At 46.4% G+C, this 23,979-nt stretch overlaps 1 protein-coding gene and 1 long non-coding RNA gene across 8 annotated transcripts in view; one reads left to right on the forward strand and one right to left on the reverse strand.

Moving 5' to 3' along the window:
- RNF213 (ring finger protein 213) overlaps positions 1-21,941 on the forward strand; it is a 109,416-nt gene extending 87,475 nt beyond the window's left edge. For all 7 annotated transcript variants that reach the window (XM_089771832.1, XM_075904097.2, XM_075904101.2 and 4 more), the window contains 22 exons: positions 1,092-1,206; positions 1,812-2,022; positions 3,394-3,587; positions 4,406-4,528; positions 4,987-5,097; positions 5,941-6,183; positions 7,712-7,793; positions 8,252-8,286; positions 9,656-9,750; positions 11,185-11,344; positions 12,252-12,432; positions 13,238-13,332; positions 14,044-14,295; positions 16,384-16,516; positions 17,449-17,532; positions 17,881-18,061; positions 18,249-18,450; positions 18,623-18,700; positions 19,029-19,226; positions 20,875-20,964; positions 21,060-21,238; positions 21,788-21,941. In XM_089771832.1, the coding sequence (XP_089627958.1) occupies positions 1,092-1,206; positions 1,812-2,022; positions 3,394-3,587; positions 4,406-4,528; positions 4,987-5,097; positions 5,941-6,183; positions 7,712-7,793; positions 8,252-8,286; positions 9,656-9,750; positions 11,185-11,344; positions 12,252-12,432; positions 13,238-13,332; positions 14,044-14,295; positions 16,384-16,516; positions 17,449-17,532; positions 17,881-18,061; positions 18,249-18,450; positions 18,623-18,700; positions 19,029-19,226; positions 20,875-20,964; positions 21,060-21,238; positions 21,788-21,941 (3,196 nt within the window). The remainder of the gene's footprint in view (positions 1-1,091; positions 1,207-1,811; positions 2,023-3,393; positions 3,588-4,405; positions 4,529-4,986; positions 5,098-5,940; positions 6,184-7,711; positions 7,794-8,251; positions 8,287-9,655; positions 9,751-11,184; positions 11,345-12,251; positions 12,433-13,237; positions 13,333-14,043; positions 14,296-16,383; positions 16,517-17,448; positions 17,533-17,880; positions 18,062-18,248; positions 18,451-18,622; positions 18,701-19,028; positions 19,227-20,874; positions 20,965-21,059; positions 21,239-21,787) is intronic.
- LOC142819145 (uncharacterized) lies at positions 19,117-21,981 on the reverse strand. The gene is made up of 3 exons (XR_012896930.2): positions 21,842-21,981; positions 21,032-21,194; positions 19,117-19,254 (listed from the first exon to the last, which is right to left on the reverse strand). It is a non-coding gene; the product is annotated as an uncharacterized LOC142819145 (long non-coding RNA).
- Positions 21,982-23,979: the final 1,998 nt, after the last annotated feature.

Here is a 23,979-nt window from a genome sequence, read left to right on the forward strand (position 1 = left end):
ACTTCAGCTGCCCCTCCTCCAGTAATACTGCTAGGCTGCTCCTGACCTCTGCCTCGGAGCTGCCTCCCCAGAGCCTCCTGCTTACTGTGCAGGGCAAGGGAGGGCGAGCGAGGGGTGGCCGGGAGAGGGCGCTAATGTCAGGGTGCCCCTTCACTCCCCTTTGTCCCGCATAATCTGTCTCCACAGAGTGGGAATGGGCACAACAGGGCTTGGAATGGAGAGAATTTGCTGGCTGCTTTCAGGGGTGGCATAGGGCCATGTGAGTCTGCCTTAGCCCCACTGCACCACCACCCAGGAGCCACCTGAGACAAGCAGTTCCCAGCTGGAACCTGTCTTCCAAACCCATCCCAGCCCTGAGCTCTCCGCACCCAAACTCCCTCCCAGAGCCTGGACCCTGAACCCCAACTCTCTGCCCCAGGCTCAGCTCAGAACCCCTCCCACATTCCAGATCCCACAGCCCAAGACCAGAGCCTGCGCCCCAACTCTGCCCAGCCTGATAAAAGTGAGTGAGGATGGGAGAGGAATAGAGTGAACAGGAGCAGGGCCCCAGAGAAGGGGCAGGAAGAAGGTGGGGCCTCAGAAGGGACGGGAGAGAGGCAGGGCAAGTGTGTTTGCATTTGGAGTGGCTCCTGGATTGCACTTAATTCAGGAAGTGATCTTGTTCTTAAAAAGGCTGGAGACCACAGCTCTCTGCAGGCCTCAGTCCTTAAGTGCTGTGTCTTTGTGCCTCTTCTGTGGCTGGGGGTCTCGTTTTAAAGGAAGCCATGAGAATGCCTCTGGAAATGGCCAAGGAGAGACAGTGCAGAATTTCTGCGTTTCGCTTGGAAGCCGAATTAGGTTGTCATGTTACCTGGCCAGCCTTCACAGAGCATAGGCTGAGGTGTGATGGCACATGGTCTGGCTCATATCCCCAAGATAGCCGTTTGGGGATCAGAGATCCCATCTGACTCCAGCACTGACCTCTCTTCACTCTTCTTCCTTCTCGCTGGCCCTGAAGTGAACCCCTCTGCCTCGTGGACAGAAGTTGCCATTTATGCTCTAAATAAGGATCAGTTCAGTAGTTAGTAAAAGGAGGCTTCTCTCTTTCATAGCTTCAAGGATGTGAAAGCCTACATGCAGGATTACCTGGCACAGGTAGAGCTGTGCCACTTCCTGGACAAAGATGACAAGACCGAACTTTACACACTCTTTGTCAGTTGTTTGGAGGTAGGTCTGCTTGTGCCCTCTCCCTCCTCTCAGAGGTGCTGTGTGGGGATGTCCTGGCCCAATGGAATCCATGTGTCAAGAATTCAGCTTTCTGTAAACCTAGCTGAGCAAGTGTCCACATGTGGACTCTGTGGGGAGGAGTCGTATTCACCCAGAAAGTAAGGATGTAAAATCTCGTTTAATTAGTTAACCTGTTAAACGTTAAGTTTAACGCATTAACTGATTGGGAGGGGGGACCACTCCAGACGGGCTGTTTCTGGCCCATGTGGGCTGGGGCATCCATCCATCCCCATTGGGGGCTGCCGGTTTGGGGCTCTTCCCTGGATACCGGGTAAGCACTGGTTACCCCTTAACATTCCTACTAGAAAGGGTGAGAGATGTTAAAACCTTGGGTCTGTTCAGCAGGAGTCACTTCTGCTTTGCCAGGCCCCCAGATACGGCTTGTCTGCAGCACTGCATGAGCCCCTCTGCCTCTGCATCCCCTTCCTTTGCTTCAGGATGCTGGGTGCTGGTCTGAGCATGATGAGATCCGGCCAGGAGAGGCTTCAACTTGTCACTGGGGATGAGGCAACAAGCTGGAAATATGGCTGATTTTTCCCTTGCAGGATTCGATGTATGAAAAGATTGGAGCCTGCACAGATAAAGACCAGATGAACCATCTGCGGGAAGATAGACGTTTTCTAGAGAAATATCTTGAGAGGAGCAACGGAGAACCCATTCAGCAGGCCTCTATTAAGTGCCTGCAGGGAGTGGCCAGGGTCCGGCTATGCTTGGATAGGGCTGCAGAGCTGCTCTTTGAAACACACAGACCCAAAGGCAAGTTTGGTTATGCTGCCTTTGGCTGACAATGCTAACCTGTCAAAGGCTAAATCCAGGCCCATCAGATGGACTTGCTGGACATGGTCCATATCTCTCTGTCCCTGGGCCTCATGCCAGTATGCATACTGGGAAATGACCAGCCTGCCCGCTTTTTCTTTTCCTCTTGTACAGCTTTCGGTTGGGTTCCTGTCTTTGGTTTAGAAGCTGCACTAGTTCGGTATCTGTCCCTTTACCATTCAGTTCCCTGGAGTGTCGGTACCAACACTTGGCAGTGAGCTGGTGTGTAAATCTACCCTGCACTAAGGGTCTGTGCTGATCATGCTGCTGCTCACTAACAGTTCTTAAGTGTGCTTCAGTCTGCTTCCATTGCAAAGGGGGGTAGATCAAAATGCAGCCTGGAATTCTTAGTGCTTGGCAGAAAGGGTCCAGATGGGCCCCTAGCTTGGGGTAGGATTGTACCTCAGGTTGCTGCAAATGAACTGTTCATGTAGACAAGCACTTAGCAGAAGCCAGCTCATATTGAGTAGGGAAACCTGTACCATGAGGCCTGTGGAGGATAGAAGCCTGGGCTTTCAAATGGAGACTTAGCACTGTCAATGGAATTATGAATGAAGCTTAACTGAAGTCACGAAACTGCAGCTCCTCTGGTCTCTTCCTATCTCCACTGGAGTTTTGCCATCTAGTTTTGCCGTAAATTTTTCAAAAGTGCCCAGGTTTTCTTTTCAGAAGTGATCTGGGCCCTGCAGAGCCAAGTCAGTAGACATCAGACCTCTAACTCTGTTAGCTGCTTTTAAAAATGCTACTCTTAGTATAAAGCAGGGGTGGGCAATAAACAGCCTACAGGCCAGATGCAGTTTGCCCCTGGCCTGCCGCCAGACACTGTATTTATCTGCAGGTCTAGAAGTACAGCCGCTTGCTGCTCCCGTTGGCCATAGATCACTGTTCCCGGCTAACGGGAGCTGATGTAGGCTGTGTTCCGGTGCACACCGCTTCTGACGGCTCCCGTTGGCTGGGAACACCAATCCGCAGCCAACGGGAGCTGCAAGTGGCTATACCTGCGGATGTGCACATAATTATAGGGTCTGGCAGCCTGCATCCAAGTGCTTCTCCTCCCTTCCTGGTCTAAAAGCTTTGCAAACCATGTGCTCTTCATCAGAAAAATGCTCATATCAAGATTTTTCTAGCAGCATGATATGGGCACCATGATCCCTGGATTTTCCTAGGTAAGAACATCTGAGAAGGCAACACTAATAAGATATCATGAATCATACATCAGATCAGTGAAACGGAGTCCAATGCTATGGCCAGTTCCCACAGCGACAGCTGGCCAAGAGAAGAAATGCTGACTGACTTTTATTCTTGCTACAGAGCAGTGGAAGACTCTGGAAAAGCAGCAATACCTTCAGCAAATGACGCGGTTCTGTAGGCTGACTGGGAATGACTGGTACCGAGTTTACCTGGTCCGAAAACTGACTAACCAGTATGGGATGGAGTTTGCTCAAAAGCTTTCTGAAGAGAGTCAGTTTCATTGGGTATTCCCACCAGAAATCATTCAACAACAGGTAAATCCCATGATTCACCTTTCCTTAACAATTTGTGGATGCTGTTGCCTCCTCTTGGCATTTTTTTCATAGAACACTAGAACTGGAAGGGACCTTGAGAGGTCATCAAGTCCAGTTCTCTGCCCTCACGGCAGGACCAAGCACCGTTTAGACCATCCCTGACAAGTGTTTATCTAACCTGCTCTTAAATATCTCCAAGGATGAAGATTCCACAACCTCTCTGGGCAATTTATTCCAGTGCTTAACCCCCCTGACAGGAAGTTTTTCCTAATGTCCAACCTAAACCTCCCTTGTTGCAATTTAAGCCCATTGCTTCTTATCCTATCCTCAGAGGTCAAGGAGAACAATTTTTCTCCCTCCTCTTTGAAACTCCCTTTTAAGTACTTTTTTGGTATCTGCATTTGCTTATGTGTCTTCTGAGGGTGTGCAGCTCTCTGGTATTGTGATGAGGGACTGGAGCAGGTGGGAGTGGGAGTAATTTACTCACCATGGTATCCTTGCCTTCCCTAGACAGGAATTTCTTCTGACCTGAAGAAAGACCATTATTTTGCCTGTGTCAAAACCTGTCTCCCACTGCAGCAACATTCCTAGCAGAACCAACCTCCCTGTCTGATTAGCAGCCTGGAAGTGTCATGACCAAGCAATCACCTTGGTTGGGAAGTCTGAGCCCTTCTCCCAGCATATAACACTGAAGTTAGCCATGTCCCCCAACGGACTACGTGTCTAGAGAACAGTTTCCATCTTGCAAACTGACATTCTTGAAGTCTGCCAGTAATCTCACTGTATGTGGGGGGGTTGTTTGTCCTTTGTGGCTGCAGAGGGACCAACCTAGTCAGATTGATCGGTACTTGGCGTGTGGCGAGAGCTACAGAGCGCTGCGTGATGCCGTGGGAAAAGCAATGATTGAGGGCCAAGTGAAGGGCATCACAGAAGCACAGAAGGTAAGACATGTCTCTCCAGTCAGCACAGCTGCTTCTCTTTGGCTGTGATTGACACTGATCGTTTTGAGAGGTTTGTAGGAAGCAAGTATTTTAGCTCCTATAACTTTGTTGTTAGCCTCTCCCTCCCCTTTCTCCCAGGCCTCTGAGATTTGTCTTAGCTCGCTGTTACTCTGATGGCTTCTAACTGGACCCGATCTGTATTCTGTGGCCCATACGCTTGCCCATTGTAGGTGAGATTTGGATTATTGTCCCTCCTTTCCAGTGCTGTGTTTCTCAGCGAATGCTGGGCAGGAGCAATGTGACTAGCTGTTCCCTTTGCCTATCACCTTCTGTGGCAATGGGGGAGCTCTGTAGATCAGGAAGGGGAGAAATACACATTTCTGTTGCTGAGTGAAGACTGCAGGGGCAGCAGAGGTAGCTCCTTATTCTCTGCATAACCAGTTTCTCTTGCTTTTCAGGCATGTAAGAGCTCTGAGTCTGCACAAGCCGTTCACCTGCTCTTGGCTATTTTCAGGGAAGTCACTGCTCTGTATGGATGCAGAAACACAAGCTTCCACCCCAAAGAGGAGGTGAGACCCCTTTTTCCATTGGCAACTTGTAGGCTGTCGGGAAGTAGACTTGTTTCATTCCCAGAGAAGGTGATTTAGGTCACTGATTCGAGAGAACAGCCCAGAATGCAGTTCTGAGAGCTTCTGGCAGAGGTTAGCTCAAGAGAAATCTGAGCATCTTCTGAAGACGGGATCTCCACCCAAGCTAACATAGGGCTCTATCAGACCCTATTTATTGTAGTATCTGAGCACTTCACAGCCTTTATTCTCCCTGTGAAGTAGGGAAGTACTATAGTTACAGGGAAGGAATAGAGTCTAAGGCCACATATATACTTACTGGTGGATCAACACTCCACAAATTGATCTTCTGGCATTCAATTTAGCAGATCTAGTAAGGACCCACTAAATTGAATGCTGAGGGTGCCTCTGTCGGCACCAGTACTCCTTCGCAAGGAGAAAGGGAAGTCGATGGGAGTGTTTCTCCCGTTGACCTCTCACTATGGGAACAGTGCCAAAGTTAGAATCAAGCTAAATCGACTCCAGCTATGCAATTAAGGTATTCTTAAGTTGAACTTATTCCCTTATGTAAACCTGGCCTTACTGGCTTGCCCAAGGTGTCACGAAATCTGTTATAACAGGGAGTTGAAATCCTGGTCTCCCACCTTGCAGGGAATTGTCCTAGTGTAGCCATAGGACCATCCTTCCCCTCCATAGCCTGAAGGACCAGCTCCAGTAAATAGTCGGTTATTTCAAGGCATGCCAGAGAGTCACAATTCACTAGATGGTGCATAAAGAGCTGCTGAGCCTTTTGTCTGGCTGGCAATGATGTATTTTATTTTTCTATTTGTAAATGTTTGCCTTCAGCAATGTGATGCTATGAACAAGTTCATCCAAAGCTCCGAAGCCCTCAATTCTCCAGCCCTGAAGCTGTTCGCAGCATCTCTTGTGACAAACAGTCTCCCATCACTGACAGTGAATTCCCAACACTTCAGCCGTACTGGGGCATTGATCGAAATAGTGGTTCACACTGCGGCTCTCTTACGGTGCGGACAGAACCGAATCCTCGCACCTCTGAGGAACCTGGCCTTCTCTCCTTCCACCATGCAGGTAAGGATGCTGGTCTAGCCAGAGCTTTCCCTGGTATCCTATATCAGAACCTATCTCATAGAGCTGGAGGGGACCTTGAGAGGTCATCAAGTCCAGTCCCCTGCCCTTATGGCAGGACCAAGTACCATCCCTGACAGATTTGTCCCAGATCCTAAGTGGCCCCCTCAAGGACTGAACTCACAACCCTGGGTTTAGCATACCAATGCTCAAACCACTGAGCTATCCCTCTCCCCTGAAACCAGGGCTCGGATTCAGCCAGCCCATACTAGTACTGGCTGAATCAGTGCTGGCAACTCTTTCATGCTGCCATCTTCCTCTCCAGAACCTGAAGCTGTTGTTGAGAGGTGGTTGAGATTTTCCCAATTTCAAGTTTTTTAATTCTAACTGATTCAGAGACTTCTTCTAGTGGATCAATAGCATCACTAACTGGAATACCCACTTAGATGATTATTTCACAGCTTATCCAAAGCATGTAGGAAAGGCGTGAGAGGGACACTTGGAAGATCTGCACAATGTAGTGTGAGTGGCAGCTCAGGGCCCCATGAGTGGGCAGGCTTGGGAGTGTGCGCCAGATTTTCCTCACCTATAATCAAGAAGGATTTAAGGAGCCTCGTAGTGTTCAATAGTGTACCTAAGGGAAGCTAAGCTCAAGAAACCCAGAGAACATGCATGATCATATTGTCATCACTTGCCCTGTCTATGGGAGTGAGGTCTCACAAGTGGACCTTAGTTTGTGGGCACTTGGAAAAGTAACACCACCTTTATTTTAACTCCAGTGAGAATTCCTGGCCTCGGAAGACTGGCCAGGATTCTCACTGTAGCCTGTCCTGGTCTTTAATTAACAACATAAGAACAGCCAGACTGTGTCAGACCAAGAGTCTTTCTAGCCCAGCGTCCTGTCTTCTCTTAATGGCCAATGCCAGGTGACCCAGAGGGAATGAACAGAACAGCTAATCACCAAATGATCCATCAAGTGAGGCACTTATCAGATCTATATTGCAGAGATGGATTTAGTGAGTCTAGTAAAGAGCCACTAAATGAGTCGCTGATCGTGTTTCCATCGACTCTGGTACTCCACCTTATTGAGAAGAGTAAGGGGAGTCAACAGGGGAGTTTCTCCCATTGACCCCTCCCCACAGAGTGGAGACACCGTATTAGCTTGAACTAAGGTACGTAGCTGGACTTGCATACCTTAGTTCAATATTGCTCCTTAGTGTAGACCTAACCTGATTCATCAAGAGATTAGCTGAAGAGTTTACATTGAGTCGTGACCCCTTCCCTGTTCAGGGCTGAAACTGTTGCTTCCTCAGTGACACATCCTGTTCAAATGCAAAGTTTTCTTACTGTTGAGTAGAATTCACCACTTCTTTTGCATTTGCTTCTCCCTTTCTCTTCATTTCCTTGGGCTCAGCATTTGACAATCTGCCACAACCTTAAAGTTCTCTCCTGTGTAATTTAACTAGAAACTAGGTGTGTTGTCGAGCTATCACTGTAGGAATGTGTTTATTCATGTCAATGTTTGTTGTAGCTTTCTTTTCTGCCCACGATGCCTGAAGACCTGATGATTCAGGCTGTGAATTGGGAAGGAATGAAGCAGCTGCACTGGTATTGTGAGTATCCCTGAGTGGATTTGGCAGCAGTGTAGGAAGAGCCATTGTTTGAGAATAACTGGTCCAATAAGTCAAGTTCAGTTAGATTCCCATGAAGCAGGAGTTGAGTATTATTTATGCAGTGCCTATGAGCAATTGCATCTAATTTTTCATGCTTCTAAAACCCATTAGGTATAAGGTGGCAAAGTCTTCCAGGGTTTTTCTCTGTAGTTGTTTTTATAAGACACATTCAACATGGATAGAAGCCAGAGGTCATTCTGTGTGTGGGCAGCCCATACAAATCCTGTGTGCTCCAAGCATCTTAGTTATTTCCCCTAGAGCTAGATCGTGAAGCATATTTCTTACTTGCAAGGGGGGTGCATGTGTGCATGCAAGAGAAATGCTTGGGTTTTCTTTGTTTTAAAAAGGCACCTCTGTCCTGCTCACAATACCAAGCTGTTGATTTCTTTGTCTCACAGTGTGTCCAAATGGCCATCCCTGCACTATTGGAGAGGTAAGCATTTGGGCTTGAGGGGAGTTTTATTTCTTGGGCTATTTTTTAAAAAGCTGTCTATGCTATATTTTATTTGCTGTTTAATGATATCCCAAAGTGAAATAGAAGCAAGCAAGCTGTAGGATCAATCATTACCACACTGCATTATGAATCTTGGAATAGCTGCTGTGTAACAAGACTATTTCAGCGAGTAACTGCTTTCTAATTAACAAGTTGCATGGTTGCGTTCCAGTGTCTTGAAGTTGCTTCTCTGTTCTTAAGCCTGTAAAATGTCCCACTCCCCTTGTTTAAAACTGTTGTCTTTGACTGATATGACAGTATCCTGTACTATTCTGAACCTTATTGAATTGAATTGTATGTCTTTGGAGTCCACTGTATTAAACATGACAGTGTGTTAGTGAGGGGTTGTATGCATTTCCATGTGAAGGGCAGGGGGTAATTAGGCAAAATGACTCAGATTGTAACATCCCCAGAGAAACACTATTCACTGGAGCGATTTGCATCTCCTTGTTCAAATTGGAGTCTCTTGGGACCAGCAGACAAAGAAAAGAGGTTTGGATAAATGCCTGGTTCTAAACTGGCTCAGGGCTTCCTTTCCAATCCAACAAACAGACAGGGCTTCTGGTCCAAGGGGGCCCCAGTTCTTAGGAAAGGGTTGGAGGAGGGACTTTGACCTATGGAGGCCCCATCAAACTGAGTGGCTGCGGTGAGCTGAAGCTGTGATGCCCTTTTGACTGCAGGGAACAACCCTGTGTGGGATTTGAAGGGCTAAATAGTCAGTTAGTCTTTGTTGAAGTGAGGAGATGATCTCTGGTTAGCTTATTAGCATGTGTGTGGGTGCTTCTGTTTTTAATATATTTCTATGTAATGCTTTCTATTTTAAGAATAAATTTACTTGCTTAGAAACAGTGTGTGGTAACTTTGATAACTGGCAACCACCGTGCATACTGAGGAAAAAATCAAGGAAGCTTGTTTAGACTGTTTGTCTTGCTGGGAAAATCACGCTATAGCTCTGGAACTTTTCTGACCAGGGTATTTCCAGGCAGCAGGGCAAGAAACATGTCTCCACTCAGGAGAGGTGATAGCTGGGGAGGCCAGAAAGCTGAGAGTGGGTGCCCTTGCTGTACAACTGTGGGGAACTACAAGAGCAGTTGCCTAGAACCATGGCATCTCACTTTCACAGCTGTACCTGTGTAAAAGTGATGATCCACATCAGCCAGGTACCACTTTGCATAAGGACTGGACTTAGAACTAAGCAGTGCCAAGACTGTGTCCCAACGTCTGATTTAGGTCTATTTTTCTGTCAGAGATGCTGCTCTTTTGCGTCTGTCTGGAATTCATTTGTCTGTGTCCCTTTTCCCTTTGCCAGTGTGGTCGTCCCATGCAACAGAGCCGGTGTGTTGATTGTGGTGCTCTGATCGGAGGTTTACAACACATTCCAGTCACTGGCTTTCAGGGAGTCCGGTATGTTTTAACTACTTTAACTTTTCCAGTACTGAACTATGTAGCCCTTACACTCCACCCAAAAACTTGGCAGGAATGCCCCATCCTGCTGTCTCAACTGAATCAACGTTCTCTTGAAAACTTATACTAGCACAGACAGTTGTTCCACCAGTAGTGAAGAGGTTAATCTGTCCGCAGGGACCCCTCTACCTCTAGTTCTGCCCCGATCACCTGAAAGCAAGGACTTGTCAGTCTAGTGTTCTTATGCTTTTCATGTTGAGTCACCCTCAGCTGGTCTGTTACTGTCTTTCCTGTACAGTTCTTATCAGCTGAATTTTCTCTGGGAGCCTTTGGTTGACATCCTACCACCTGACCAGTGTGCATAGAGCATGTGGTCTGCTAGAATGCTCCCGGGCAGGGGTGAGCAAAATATGACCTGGATGCAGCCTGCCAAACATTTCCCCCCAGACCACCATGACCCTCCAGGCTGGGGCTGATAGAAAATGTCCCACAGCCCAGGGAGCACTCACGCAGTCAGCCTGCCTGTCACAGGCCCCAGCCACACTCCTCTGGAAGCACCACAGCTGGAGGCTGCTGGCAAGTATGACTCTGTGCGCCTCTTAAGGTTGGGGGCAATAAATCTCCGCGTGCTGCCCACGCCCGCAAGTACCGCCCTGCAGCTCCCATTGGCCAGAAACACTTTACAGACCTGATATGTTCATTTGATGATCATTAGTGCTAACAGCAGCAATTTCTGACCTGCCTAGCACACAGTGGCTAATACTGACTCTTAGCTAACAGTGGCTGCATGGTACTGTTACTGGATCATCTTAATACAAGATACATTTTTAGGGTATGATGCCTTATAGAGTGGGAGCTACCAGCTAACAAGGGAAGTGACTCAGACTATCATAGGGTATGTCTAGACTACAGAGTTTTGTCGACAGAAGTTTTGTCAACAGATACTGTCGACAAAGCTTCTGTCGACAAAGAGCGTCTAGACTACATCCAGGTCTGTCGACAAAGCAAGCCACTTTGTCGACATAACAGTGTGGACGCAAAGGACAGTGTAGATGCAATAATGCCTTCTATCGACAGAACTCTGTCGACAAAAGGCGTTATTCCTCGTAGAATGAGGTTTACATACGTCGACAAAACTGCTGAGTTTTGTCGACGTTATGTCGACATAACTCAAAGGCAGTGTGGACGCAGGTATAGTTTTGTCGACAAAAGTCCACATTTGTCAACAAAACCCTGTAGTCTAGACACACCCATAGTGTGAAAGTCACCTCTAGTGATCAACTTTCTCACCACCTTCCCAGTGCAGCATGATTACATTGCAGCATGATGTCAATAGCAGCAAGAGATAGAAAAGATCCTATTTATGTTCCAACCCATCTCTCTTGCTTTTTTTCATATCAAGTCAGAGAACTCACTGTGTACCATTTTATACAGGCAGTTCACAGACAGAACTCAAACTGGCCATGTGCTCGGGGATCCCAGAAACAGAGAAGCAATGGTAGTATCTGAGAGGGAGATGTCCCCCGTTGTCTTCATTGTGATTCGCTTGCTCACGCACTTGGCAATGCTGCTGGGAGCCACAAATGAGCCGCAGGTAATGGAAGCCATCCTCGTTGTCTGGATAGAGTAACTTCCAGCGTGGAATTGCGGGAAGACCCCCTGCTCATACAGTCAGTGCTGTAAAAAGCCTCCGGGCTTCCTCCCAGTGTTTCCAGAGGAGCTGTTAATAGTGGATGTCAAGAAGCTGCTGTTGTAGGCGCAGACCCTTAAGCCCTCTCTAATTTGTACGAATGAAAATAATTAAATTCACAAATGCATCCAGTGGTAAAACACACGTTTCAAAACTATGTGCATCTTCCAAATATGGTGTGCCTGGTATGTTTCAGTGACACATGGGAGTTAAGGAGAAGGATTTTCCCTTTGTTCCCCAAAGAGAGGTGAAAGCAAGTATGTTCTACACAACAGTGTCGAATTATAATGGAGGCTGAGGCAGAAACACATCGTAAGGGCAGCTTTGTCTTCCCCAAGTTTGCAGTAAGGATGTTGGTTAACCAGTTACGTGGTAATCATTAACCTTACTGGCATGCTTATCTGGTAACTGGTTAACCAAAGGGCCAGGTCGGGAGCACAGCTCCCCTTCCGCTGTGCAGCCTGGCTGGCAGGACCCCAGCTGGCCAGAGCAGCCTCATCATCTGCAGAAGGCCAGGCTGGAGGAGCCTCTGCCACAGTGGGCTGTCTGGAACCTGCTTAGCTAGCTAAACGATGATAATTATATTGTTTAACTGGTTAACTTTTTAAAGGGGCATTTACATCCTTTGTTTGCATGAATAAATGACTGAACCTCACTTGTGTAGATAACTGCACGTAGTCCTGTCCCAGGGGTAGGTCTTCTCTAAGATGTATTTAAGACTCCCCAAGATGCTGGGTTGTGACTTTACATGCATCAGGCTGGAGTGTCCACTGCTTGCTCTCACCTTGCCTTGCTTTTGTTGTTCTTCAAGTCTTTGCCAAGGATCATAAAGCCACCAGTGCAGGAGCCAGTAGGGTTTCTCTGGCAGCATATTGAGAAGGACCTGGAGCAGCTGACAAAGACGCTGGGAAAGAGTGTTGACGATACCATCAGCGTAGTTCATCTCGTACTGAGCAGCCTCCTCAAGGAGCCCCACCAGCACCCAAATCAGTGTAAGCCAGTGAGCCCTCCGATGGAATGCAGAATGCAGCAGGGGGACAGTTTAGCAGTTATGTGGTTCCTCCACTGATAACACAGCACCAATTGGGGTGATCCAGCTTTAGTGATACTGATTTCCTATTCTTGCAAGCAGACGATCGGCTGATCATCTCTCCTGCTGCCTGGGGGTTTGGTGTATAACATGGTTTGGTAGATAGTTTTGAATGGAATTATAGAATAACTGACGGTACGCTGTAATGAAACTTTTTCAGCTGCAGAAACTTGCGAGGTACTCCAAGAATGCAATGGGTTGCATACCGCCTTCTTAAACTACAATAGGAAACCATCAGCATCTGAGGATGGGTGTCAGTAGAATTTGACGGTTTGAAACACTGGTCTTGCAGCAGACCTTAGGATGGGGTTATTTCTACAGAGGAACTTGGTCTCAATGGTTAGAGCACTGAATTGGGAGCCAAGATTCCTCAAGTTTATTCTTTGTGCTGCCACTGTGACATTGACAAGTCACTTGATTTCTCTGTATTTATGTTCGGACATTTCACAAATGTTCAGGCTCCCGTCAAATGGGATCAGGAGACAGAATAAAAACGTCTTATGCATTTTCTCTCCAGTGAGGTCACTTACGATGGATACATGCCTAGATCTTAGGACTTCTGAGTGTTAGTGGCTCATCACACACTGACAGCAGCTTAGAGGGATACCCATGTTCCCGAGGGGAAATCAGGGAAGTTCACAGAACCCCAAGTTCATTTTCCAGTGACACATCATGAATGTAACATGCTATCTATGCTGCTGTTGCAGGGCCAGTTCGCTTTGATGACACCCTCTCCACTAAGGAGCACAGAAATGAATGGGAAAGAATTGTTGCAAACACCATTATTATTCCTGAATTAAAGGTGAGACCCCACAGCACTTACTATATCTGATTGCTAACCTTAATAAAAGGAACTTGAGCACCCAAACCCCCCCTGGAGTTCTGAACTACAGCCCATGCCAGTGCTGATCTACTGATCCACCAGTCCCTAAATCCAGTCCCTAAATCCACTCTGCTCACCACATATGAAAAGCATTGCTCATCCAGGCAGGCTACACACTCCCCTGCACAGCTTCCACAGCTGATACCATATGCTAGGACAACCACTTTACTCTGCCAGGGCAAGAGGAGTAATTGGGGGCCAAAAAGGGACCATAGAGGATTCTGATAGACAAGCAAAGGTACCTACTGGCTTTGGGAGGGATTATCAAAGCGGGTTAACTATGTGCAATCAGTCCCCTTTGACTTTAGGGGCCATTGGAATTGGGGAGTGAGAGTGTGTAAAATAATTTTCTAGTATAAATGGTTGTCCTGGCATGGATGTTAAATGCCCTGACTGAACCCATCTGTGCTGACATCCTCCTGTTGTAACTGGCCACTAAACTCCCATGGAAATGTGGCAAAATTCTCTCTCCATAAATGAACAGCTGCCATCAGTATATTCTCCCTCACAAGTCCTGTGTGAGCCTCGTATTTAATTATACGGCACCACAGTTTCATGTTCCTCTGACCTCCTCAAAGGGTTTGTGAGTTGAAGGGGTTGTGTTTCTGACACAGGGGTTTTGTTTTGCAGCATTTGGACAAAACGCTTGCAACGTTAAACAGACAGATCTGTGAGGACGAGAGAATCTGTTCCAACCCAGTGGCGAAAATAGTATATGGTGACCCTGTGACCTTCCTGGCCCAGCTCCCCAAGGACAGCACCATACATTGCTCCCGCATGTGGAGCTGCAGGAAGAGGATCTCACTTGAGTACCTGGGGCATATAGTCCAGCAAAAGGATGGCAAAGACATTGTGCCCATCCTCTGGAAGTTCCTGCAGAAGGTAAGTGTGCTGAGATCTATGTCTGTCCCAGGATGCACTGAGGAGTGATTGCAGGTTCAGAGAGCTGTAACATATCATTAACAAAAGGGAAACTTCAACAGACCACTTCATGTCTTTTTCTTTTCAACTATTTATGAATGTGATGACTTTGATCTTGAGAATGACAACTGCTGTCAGCTACATGCCAAAAACTAAAGCACAGCAGTATGCATCAAGAGCACTTTGATATACTAAAATCACAGATAAGGCATAAAGGTAATTTGTGTTAGTATCTGTGATGTGAAATCCATCAAGGGAACAGACTAATCTGCCTTCCAAAGCTGCCCTCCCTTTGGTTTAAGATTAAACTGTGGATTGTTAGCTATGTCATGTCCCTTTTTAAAGAGTGAGGAGAGCAAATGTGAGAAGAGAAGAAAGGGCAGTTGAGCTGCGACTGATACTGTAGGGTCATCACTTACATCACCGAAGCTTGAAACTGGGTTCTGTGAACTCGTTTCCCTGTGGAACACAGATCTGCATAGCATGAAGCAGGCCATCTGGTAGTTTGTTCCAAGACATGGTAGGAGTTAGTAGTAGAGGGATTGCTAGTGCAAGATGTGGGATAGTGGAGTGATGTGTTCTGCTTCATGTAGCAGAAGAGTTGCTAGCTGTAGCAACCATTTCTTTACCAGGTGCACTTTGGAGCAGTTCCCAGGATAGCTGTGCAGAGGTCTTCTCGGGTTGTCCTGGCATGGGTCCCCATCCAAGAGCCAAAAGGGCATGATCCTGATTTCATTGCTCATGTCTGCGTAGGGATCTGTGAGAAATTTTCAAAAAGTATAGCCCGAACTTACGCCCTAAAGCCTGAGATGTGATTACTCTTGCATTGGTAACAATAAGTGTATGTGGGTTCCATGAGCAAGTACTAAAGTAGAATGGGAATCCAGCAGGAAAGTGCAGGTTGAGAATTGTTCTCTCCTTGCTGCTAATGCACTTCACTCTCGGTGTGGATCATTACTTGAGAGAGCCTCCACTCCTACCTCTTCCGCCGCCATCTCTGAGACCTTCACTGAACATGCAGCCTGGATCTTACAGACTCTGCTGCGGCCTGCCTGCTCTTGGCACCCACAGTTTGGAGGGACTGACCATACTTTGATAAAGCACTTGAGAACAAGCCAACTACTTGCTCCATGGGCATATATAGTAAACCTAGATAATTTACCCAGCTTTGCTTGGGTCCTCAACTCAAATAAGTTTTTTTTTTTTTTTTTTTTTTTTTTTTTTCCCATTTAAATCATTGCTCTGGGGTGGGTCTGAGGGGTTCAGTACACAGGTTGCCCCAGGGAGAGAAGACAACCCCAGCCCTCTCTCTCTGCAGCAGCTTGTAGCCACGTGAAACGCGCCTATTCATGGCTGCTGCAGCTCCAGTGCACGCAGCCAGGAGAGGGGTGCACATCCCCTGGCTGGGGGACAGACATACAGACAAACACCCATGTTCTCCGAAATATATAGTAGATAGTTGTCCCTTTCTGTACCCCTGTACCCTGTGGACCCAATGGGGTTACAACTGTCCCAGTCCCCATCTATGGCCCCTTGGTGCTCCTCTGTGCTCATTCTGCAATATAACCGTCCCTCCTGCTAGACCCTTCCCCTTCCATTTTATGAGAAACAGTTGAATTCCATGCACATCCAAACCCTGACCTTGTTGATAAGAGGAAGCTGCCTACCGAGTTTGGTGGTCCTAGCTCTTAATGCTTAGGAGGAGTTCTTGAACAAACGGACTCTCAGACTGATAGATGCACATTTCTAAACTATATAGGAAGATCAGGCTGATATGGGGAAGGGACAGCACGAGCCCCTCTGCAAGGAGGATGCTCAAATTTCAGACATTCTCTATACTGTTATTACATAAGCATTGTTTATACCATGAAGTTTGCATGTGTACAGTACTATGCTGTTTGCCAATATGCATTCAGAAACAGTTTAAATCAGAACACACATCAAGGCTGCAAGTTTGTCCTTTGTGAGCTTTGTGCCCTCTCAACATCCCTGAAATGATCTGCCTTCCCATCACTGCCCCATACTCCTGGTGCTTCTCCTTCTTTCTAGGAAGCAGAACTGAGGCTGGTTAAGTTTTTACCTGAAATCCTGGCTCTGCAGAGAGATCTAGTGAAAAGATTCCAGAATATTACAGATATGGAATGCCGCACCATCAGGGACTTTGTCTCTAAATTCAACTCCGGTAAGACTGGCATGGAATAGTCCTATTTTAGTATTTCCAGGTTGTAACTAACAGAAACACACACAAGGCATCAGCCAACCTGTGTGGAGGGCTTGACTCTGGGAGGTTCAGAGTGAACATGGATACGTCTCCTGAAGTTGAAAGCAAAGTCTAAAGACTGAGTTCTGACTCCCATTCAAGTGAATGACACATCTTGACCCTTCAGCAGTCCTGTCCCTTTTATCCTGTGCATGGAAGGCTATCGCTACACTACAGAGCACACAACAGCCCAAATGCAGCTGGGCTGCTGTAACACTGCCAGTGCAGGTGCTCTAGGCCAATAAGAAAGTAAAGCTGTCAACTTATTTACCCCGGGTCCCGTGAGTTGCAACACCTATATCGGGTGGGAGAAGCTTTTCTGCCAATACAGCGTAATCCACCTTGATGTTTTAAGTCAGTGTGACTCATGTCACTCTGGCTGTGGCTTATTCACACCTTTGCATGACAAAGCTTGTATCAACTTTAGTGTGTACATAGCCAAAGAGTCATCAGCTAGTTTGAGAGGATTTGAGCACATGAATATGGAGGGTTTGACTGGGATGTACGTTGGCGAGCAGGATGAATAGGCAAGATCAAGTGACGGTGTTGGATGACTGGGATTCACACTGTCCCATAGTATGGACCACCTTTTAATACTGAAATTGCCCAGTGGACATGGATCACACTCTGGTAACTGCAGCAATTGCTAACAGGGAAAAGTAACATCAGGAAGTACTTAATGCATCGTTAGCTTTTTACGTTATTTAGAAGCTGCCTTACCAATTGAGCTGGCTCCCTCTGACCAGCTAGCTAGTGCTCTGGAGTGCATATGGATAGCTTGGGCATTATGGGATTCTAAGGTGTTGAGGGCCAGAAAAGGGTGTTTCAAGGATGCCTGGATTTTGTGTCTTCAGATGAGATGAGGAATCTGTGGCAAATCAGAGTGAACACATTTCTGTCGGTGTGGAACAAGCTAAGAAGATCCCTAGATACCAATGGTGAGTGTGCTGTGTATCCTCTTGCCATTGCTGAAATGGCAGGACGGGGAGGTCACTTGACACCAGGTGATGGATGCTTAGCCCTGCCTTACCCATTGGCAATCTAAGTTCTTTCCAGCATTGGTGCTGAGATTTGTACCCTGAATGCTGACTTCAGACTTGATGAACAGTATGGGTGCAAAGGGGGAACTTGTTTTCCCCTTCCACTGCTTTCCCCCACCTCCTCCTTCGTATCGTACATCCTGTCCTAGCCTGTCAAATGACTGGCTCCCTGCCCCAGCTCTGGGGAGGAAACTCCGCCTTGGTGGCTGTGGGCCAACTGTGAAAGACTTCGCTGTGCTTTTGCAGGTGCAATTAAGCTTCCCACAGGCTGTTGTGATGCTGACTTGACCCTAGACGACACCTATGAGGTCCTCCTGCCACGCAGACGGGGTCTGGGCCTGTGCTCCACAGCCCTGGTCAGCTACCTCATCAGCCTGCACAATGACTTTGTCTACACGGTGGAGAAATACATAACAGACACCAGCAGGTATGTGAATGTGTCAGGTAGACACACCACTACTTCTCTTTGTTACAGTCAGAGCTGAGTGGTCTTGACTCTCACTGCTAGGGCAGAAGGCTGACAGGACAGCCTTGTCCACCAGCAGTGAGAGTCACTACTGCTCATCACTGTGCAACTCTGGGTAACATAACAAATGGCTCCTCCTTTCCCACAGGTACACCATCAGCCCTTCAGAGGTGGCAGATCTGCATGTGATCAGTTATGAGGTAGAGAGAGACCTGGTCCCTCTGATCTTGTCCAATTGCCAGTACAGTGTGGAGAAAGGCAGGGAGACTCTGCAGGAATTCAACCTGGAAAAGATCCAGCAACAGGTCACCAGCAGGTTCCTGCAAGGGAAGCCGCTCATCACCCTAGTGGTAAGGAGGATGGCAGCTGGTTACTTCCCTTTGCAGACAGCTCTTCAGCCACTGCTGGTGTTCATTTTGTTGCAGTACAACTGGCATGTGCTACAAGGGCCACCAAGGTGCTTTCCACCAAGATCTACAACCTGCAGGCCTTATCTCATGTGTGTTCACTCTCTCCTGACAGGGAATACCCACCCTGGTGTACAGACAGGACCGGAATTACGAGCATCTGTTTAACGATGTAAAGAACAAACTCCATCAGGTGAGTCCCTGAGACGGAAAAAGCAGGACAGGCAAGTGACCAGAGGCTTTCTAACTTGATAAAAATCAGGATTTACTCCTCCAACATGCACCTCTTGAGTTATAGGGGCCATGAGGATGCCTCCATGTTTTAACCCATTTGTGATTTAAATCCACACACACCTAGTGTTCTCTCATCGGAAGGAAACCGAGGTAAACATCTTTACCTTTGGCTCCCCTGCACTTTGAGTCTTTTTCCCTATACTGAGGCTTAAGTGGCTGGGCTTTACTGCATAATGAAAGGGAATGAGGAGGAATGCTGAGTATGACTCTGTTCCCTCCAATTGTAGACCTCCCTCCCCAACTCTATGATCAACATGATCAGTGGAGAGCTGCAGTCCTACCATGACATCTGTGAAGCTCTGTCAGTTGCTGAAATCACGCTGGGATTCCTGGCCATGGCTGGAGAGGACCCGGAGATGCTTCTGACCCATTATGTTGAAGTTGTTTTGCAGATGGAGGATCAGACAAGCCCTCACGTGCTGAAGGTAAGTCCAGTGAGCAGATTCCTATCATCTACAAACATGTAAACAGGCCCAGTCAGACTGATCTCCAAGGCTAACAGCCTAGCTTTAAAAATTAGTAGTGCACCAGGGCAAGTCGGGCGGTTTCTGCAGACCCATGGAGAAGTAAGGCTCAGCCAGCCAGTTTATGTTGTTGGGTAGCCTTTGGTAACAACTACAGAAGATCTGGGGCAGGAAGGGTGATGTATCAGATCACTTGCTCTGCAGACCTTGAGGGTGTGTCTAGACGACAGAGTTTTGTCGACAAAAGTGTACTTTTGTCAACAAAACTATACCTGCGTCTACACTACCGCTGAGTTATGTCGACATAACATAGACAGTACTCAGCAGTTTTGTCGACGCTGGTAAACCTCATTTTACAAGGCATAACACCTTCTGTTGACAGAGTTCTGTCAACAGAAGGTGTTATTGCATGTAGGGTTGTGTCTAGACTACAGGGTTTTGTCGACAAAGCAGCTTGCTTTGTCGACAGAACTGAATGTGTCTAGACGCTTTTTGTCAACAGAAGTTTTGTCGACAGATACTGTCGACAAAACTTCTGTCGACAAAATCCTGTAGTCTAGACATACCCTGAGTGTCCTGCTTGGATTCAGGAACAAGGGCAGGACTCCTGGGCTGTGTCTACATTGGCCCCTATTCCGTAATAGGGATGCTAATGTAGCACTTTGGAATAGGCAAATCCGCGGGGGATTTAAATATCTCCCGCAGGATTTGCATTTTCATGGCTGTCGCTTTTTTCCGGCTTGTAGATAAGCCGGAGAAAAGCGCCAGTCTGGACGCGATCCTCCGGAAAATAAGCTCTTTTCTGGAGGATCTCTTATTCCTACTTTCAAGTTGTCCAGACTGGCGCTTTTCTCCGGCTTATCTACAAGCCGGAAAAAAGCGACAGCCATGAAAATGCAAATCCCGCGGGGGATATTTAAATCCCCCACGGATTTGCCTATTCCAAAGTGCTACATTAGCATCTCTATTACGGAATAGGGGCCAATGTAGACACAGCCCTGGTGTTAGGTGATACAAGTGCTGGGTATGATGCTGTCATAGAAATCAAGGGAAGGCAAATATCAAGGGATGCATTCACTGAAGAGTCAACTTTTACGAGCACAGAACTGAACATACCTCGGCCCCCCCCCCCCCACAAGCTCTAGAGGATGGGGGAGGGGGATCCTCTCTTTTCCCCACTGATGGTCATGGTCATGCCAGAAGAAACTGTTTCTGTGACAGACAGAGTGCTACCTGCTTTCCAGTACACATGGCATTAGTTCCACCTTTACTTTGCCCGCCTCCTGCACAGATTCTTTAGGGGTGGAGTTGCGGGACAGAGATGGAATGGGGAGGACTGCCTTTTGGAAAGCAGGCTTCCATATCCAGGGTGTCAGGGCTGGGTGACATGGCAATTTGTCCTGATGTTTTACTCTTGCTGATCACTTGTTTCCCATCTACTGTCACCCCACCTACTTGCACCAGCCTTCCTGTGCTTACTCTCGTGCTGTAAAAGGCAGACTAGTCTAATTGTTTTAAGCCTCACTGTGTTCTTCTGCAACACACACAAACAGCAAGGTATTCCTAGTCCACCTGCAGAATTCCACTCATTTGTGTGTTTCTCTTTCAGACCCTAAGCCGATGTCACCTAAAGCACATCATAGCCTTGTGGCAGCTCCTCTCTACTCACAAGTCTGAGCAACTGCTGCGTCTCAAACGGGTAGGAAAGGATCTGGCCTCAACATTCAATGTAGTGTTTTTTCTTCTCCCCAGAGGAAACTGCTCACCTGTGCATGTTCTTGTTGTGCCTTCTAGGATCCCTTTGTGGATGTTGATGCAGCCTATAAAGCTGAGCTCAGTTCAGAGAACACCAAGCTCCTTAACACCTTCCTTATTCAGGCCGGGCTGGAGACATTCCTGCAGGAGCTGCACGAAATGATCATCCTGAAACTGAAACATGCCAAAGCTGGAGATGAGTTTAAACCCACATGGAGGTAATGGACTGCTCAGGCGAAGCCAAACCTAACCACCTTCACATGCTAATTTTTTATTTCAGTCATTTACATGAATTTGCAAAAGGGCAATGCATTCCCTTAGTTTTTACTTCCTCTGTTGGATACAAATCACATAACACCAACTGACTGAATAGTGAAAAGCCACAGCCAGTCCAAAGAATGTTTACACAACACTTGGGGCAGGTGGCTTTTCTAAATAGTAGTTAAACATGTAAAAAATTCAAATGGGAATTGCTGTTTTTGAGTGGCCTAAGAAATGTGAGCACTGGGCAAATTCAAGCATAGCACACATAAGCACGGTTGGCTTTCCATACACAGCTTTGCCCTTGCACTGCAATCCTATTCTGCAGCACTTCCCACATCTACATTCTTGAGTTTCCACAGGGGTTGCCAGTGTATTTTGAAGCTGACCTGTAGTACCATTTAAACTGCAAGAAGTATATAGAACAGTGCATGTCTGTAAAATACTGTGTAAGATGTATACAGCATAGTGCAATATTAAGTGTTTTCTCACTTCTTATTTTCTAGCCTGAAGGAAACGCTTTTTTCGTACATTGAACGTAAAGAGAGCAGCGTACTTACAGAGCAGGAAGATATGTTCCCAGAAGAGATTCTGCTCTCTCACTGTATTGCTGCCTGGAAAGCTGCTGCTGCCCTCAAAAGAGAGCGTAGATTAAGTTAATGCAGTAGAGGATCCAAGCCACTAGAGGAGCAGCACTGGGTCTATGTAAGACCTGCTCATTGCACTGATCTTCCTCCCTGTAGAAGGTGAATTCTGGTGCCATCAGCGCTCCGTGTTAAGATCTTGAACATAACCTCTTTCTTGCACTGGACTCAGGACCAGAATGGGATGTAAGCTCATGAAAGGTTTTATGCATCAGAAGCAGAAGAATTTGAGGGAAATACATGTATAAACAAATAGGAACCATTTCCTAAGTGGGCAAAGCAGAGATGCAAAAACTATTCATAGGGAGGCGTGATGAAAAGTCATGTGTCCTTGAAGGACCAAAAAAGCCATCATCTTTCAGTGACCTCGTAAGGGGCAGCTGAAAGTATCCCATGAGCTCCTTGAACAGCCACATACATCCATGCTCTATTTCTCCACATTTTCTGTAGGCACTATTCCCATTCATAAGCTCCTTTCCTGTCAACCTTTTCCTCGGTAGCTGTATGAAAAACAACCATAGTCCTCCCTCATCCAGGTCTCATACGCTTTCTTGCTGCAATACTACCACAACTGCCTCCGTATGTATAAAAGGTCGTATTTGCTCTTATCTTTATTCCTGCTCTAGCATTCCACGAGTCCATGGGTATCAGTTGACTTCCTATTTGCATAATAAATACAAGACAAAAGAGTAAGTTCCAAAGCTCACCACAGCAGTTGTTCATGTAGCTGCCTTAAAATAACGCATTAAAAGGCAACGTGGCCCAAATCCCACTTAACAAGACAACTTGCCCTTAATTACTACTCTCACTACTCCCCACCCCTTCCCCAAGATAACATACATGTCTATCAGAATAGTGTTGCCAGACTAATTCTGGCATGTGTGTGGTAATGCGCTTGTTGGAGCTAGAGGGAAGAGGCTATTAAACACATTTTCTGTTTGTCTTGTTTAGCATGGACACTCCATTAGTGATTTAGTTGTCAGCTGATATGGAACAAACATATTAATGACGTGTCTGACTTAATACTTTTCAGTGTTGCCTTTCACTAACAGTAAGCATCTACAACTGTCAATACCACCCTGCTTTCTTGATATCACAGCACAGTAATTTAGTTAGGACCATGTTTCCATTTAGAAACTTCCCTTTGGGGTGAAAAGTTTGTACTTTGTAAGGGATTTCAGCTCAGGATCAAGTTTCAGATCAAGTTTAAGGAAATCCAGATCTTTTGCTATGTACTGGATAAGTAACAGAGGTTTCTTTTTTAGACACAACTTCAAAATGAGAATTTTTAACCACACACATTTGGTAGATCTGACCCCATTAAGGTCTGTCTAATACGTAATACAGGTCCACCACTTTGGATTTCCGTAAAAACACTGGAATACGAATTCTAAAAGAGGGTTTCCCCCCCCCCTTCACCTTAATGAGGGAATTTTACAAACTTTGCCATTTATTGATCTGTTGCAGCACCAATATTTATAAAATATTTGGGATAATTTGAGCTATAAAGTTAATCATGATGGTTTGCCTATTGGAAGCTGTATGGATTTTATTTACATTTGCAATATTTCTATCTCTTTCTGCACAGTTAATATTTTCAAGTTGCCTTTTAAAAAGAAAAAAGATACCTCAGGAACTCAGTTTGGATGGAGCCCAAACTAACCTCTTAGCAGCAAGCATTAAGTGACCTTTTCTAGTCACTGTTTTGTTGCTATTTGTAGATTTAAGGTGCCTTAGCAGTAACAATTTATTTAGAAAGAATCAGTCTAGATGTAATTATGCTTCAGTTGCTTTATATGATTTGATTTTTTTTGTATTTTTTTAGTCTTAATAAACTTGATAAGTTATAACAGAGAAGTGTGCACCTCATTCCGTGCTTTTATTGTGGAGGATTTTGAGACTGTCTCTTCAATAAATTAAATATTTGCTGCTAAAGATTCCATAATGGTTAATAGTGATGCTTGAAACTGTCTCACAAAGCACCTAATTCACAACTGCGCCAAGAGGAGTTTTAAGATTTAAAACCCTGGCCTTTGTCTTTCAAGCTGCTAATT

This window comes from Pelodiscus sinensis, chromosome 20 (genome assembly GCF_052426305.1).
Source record: "Pelodiscus sinensis isolate ZL-2025 chromosome 20, ASM5242630v1, whole genome shotgun sequence".
Classification (NCBI taxonomy): domain Eukaryota; kingdom Metazoa; phylum Chordata; order Testudines; family Trionychidae; genus Pelodiscus; species Pelodiscus sinensis.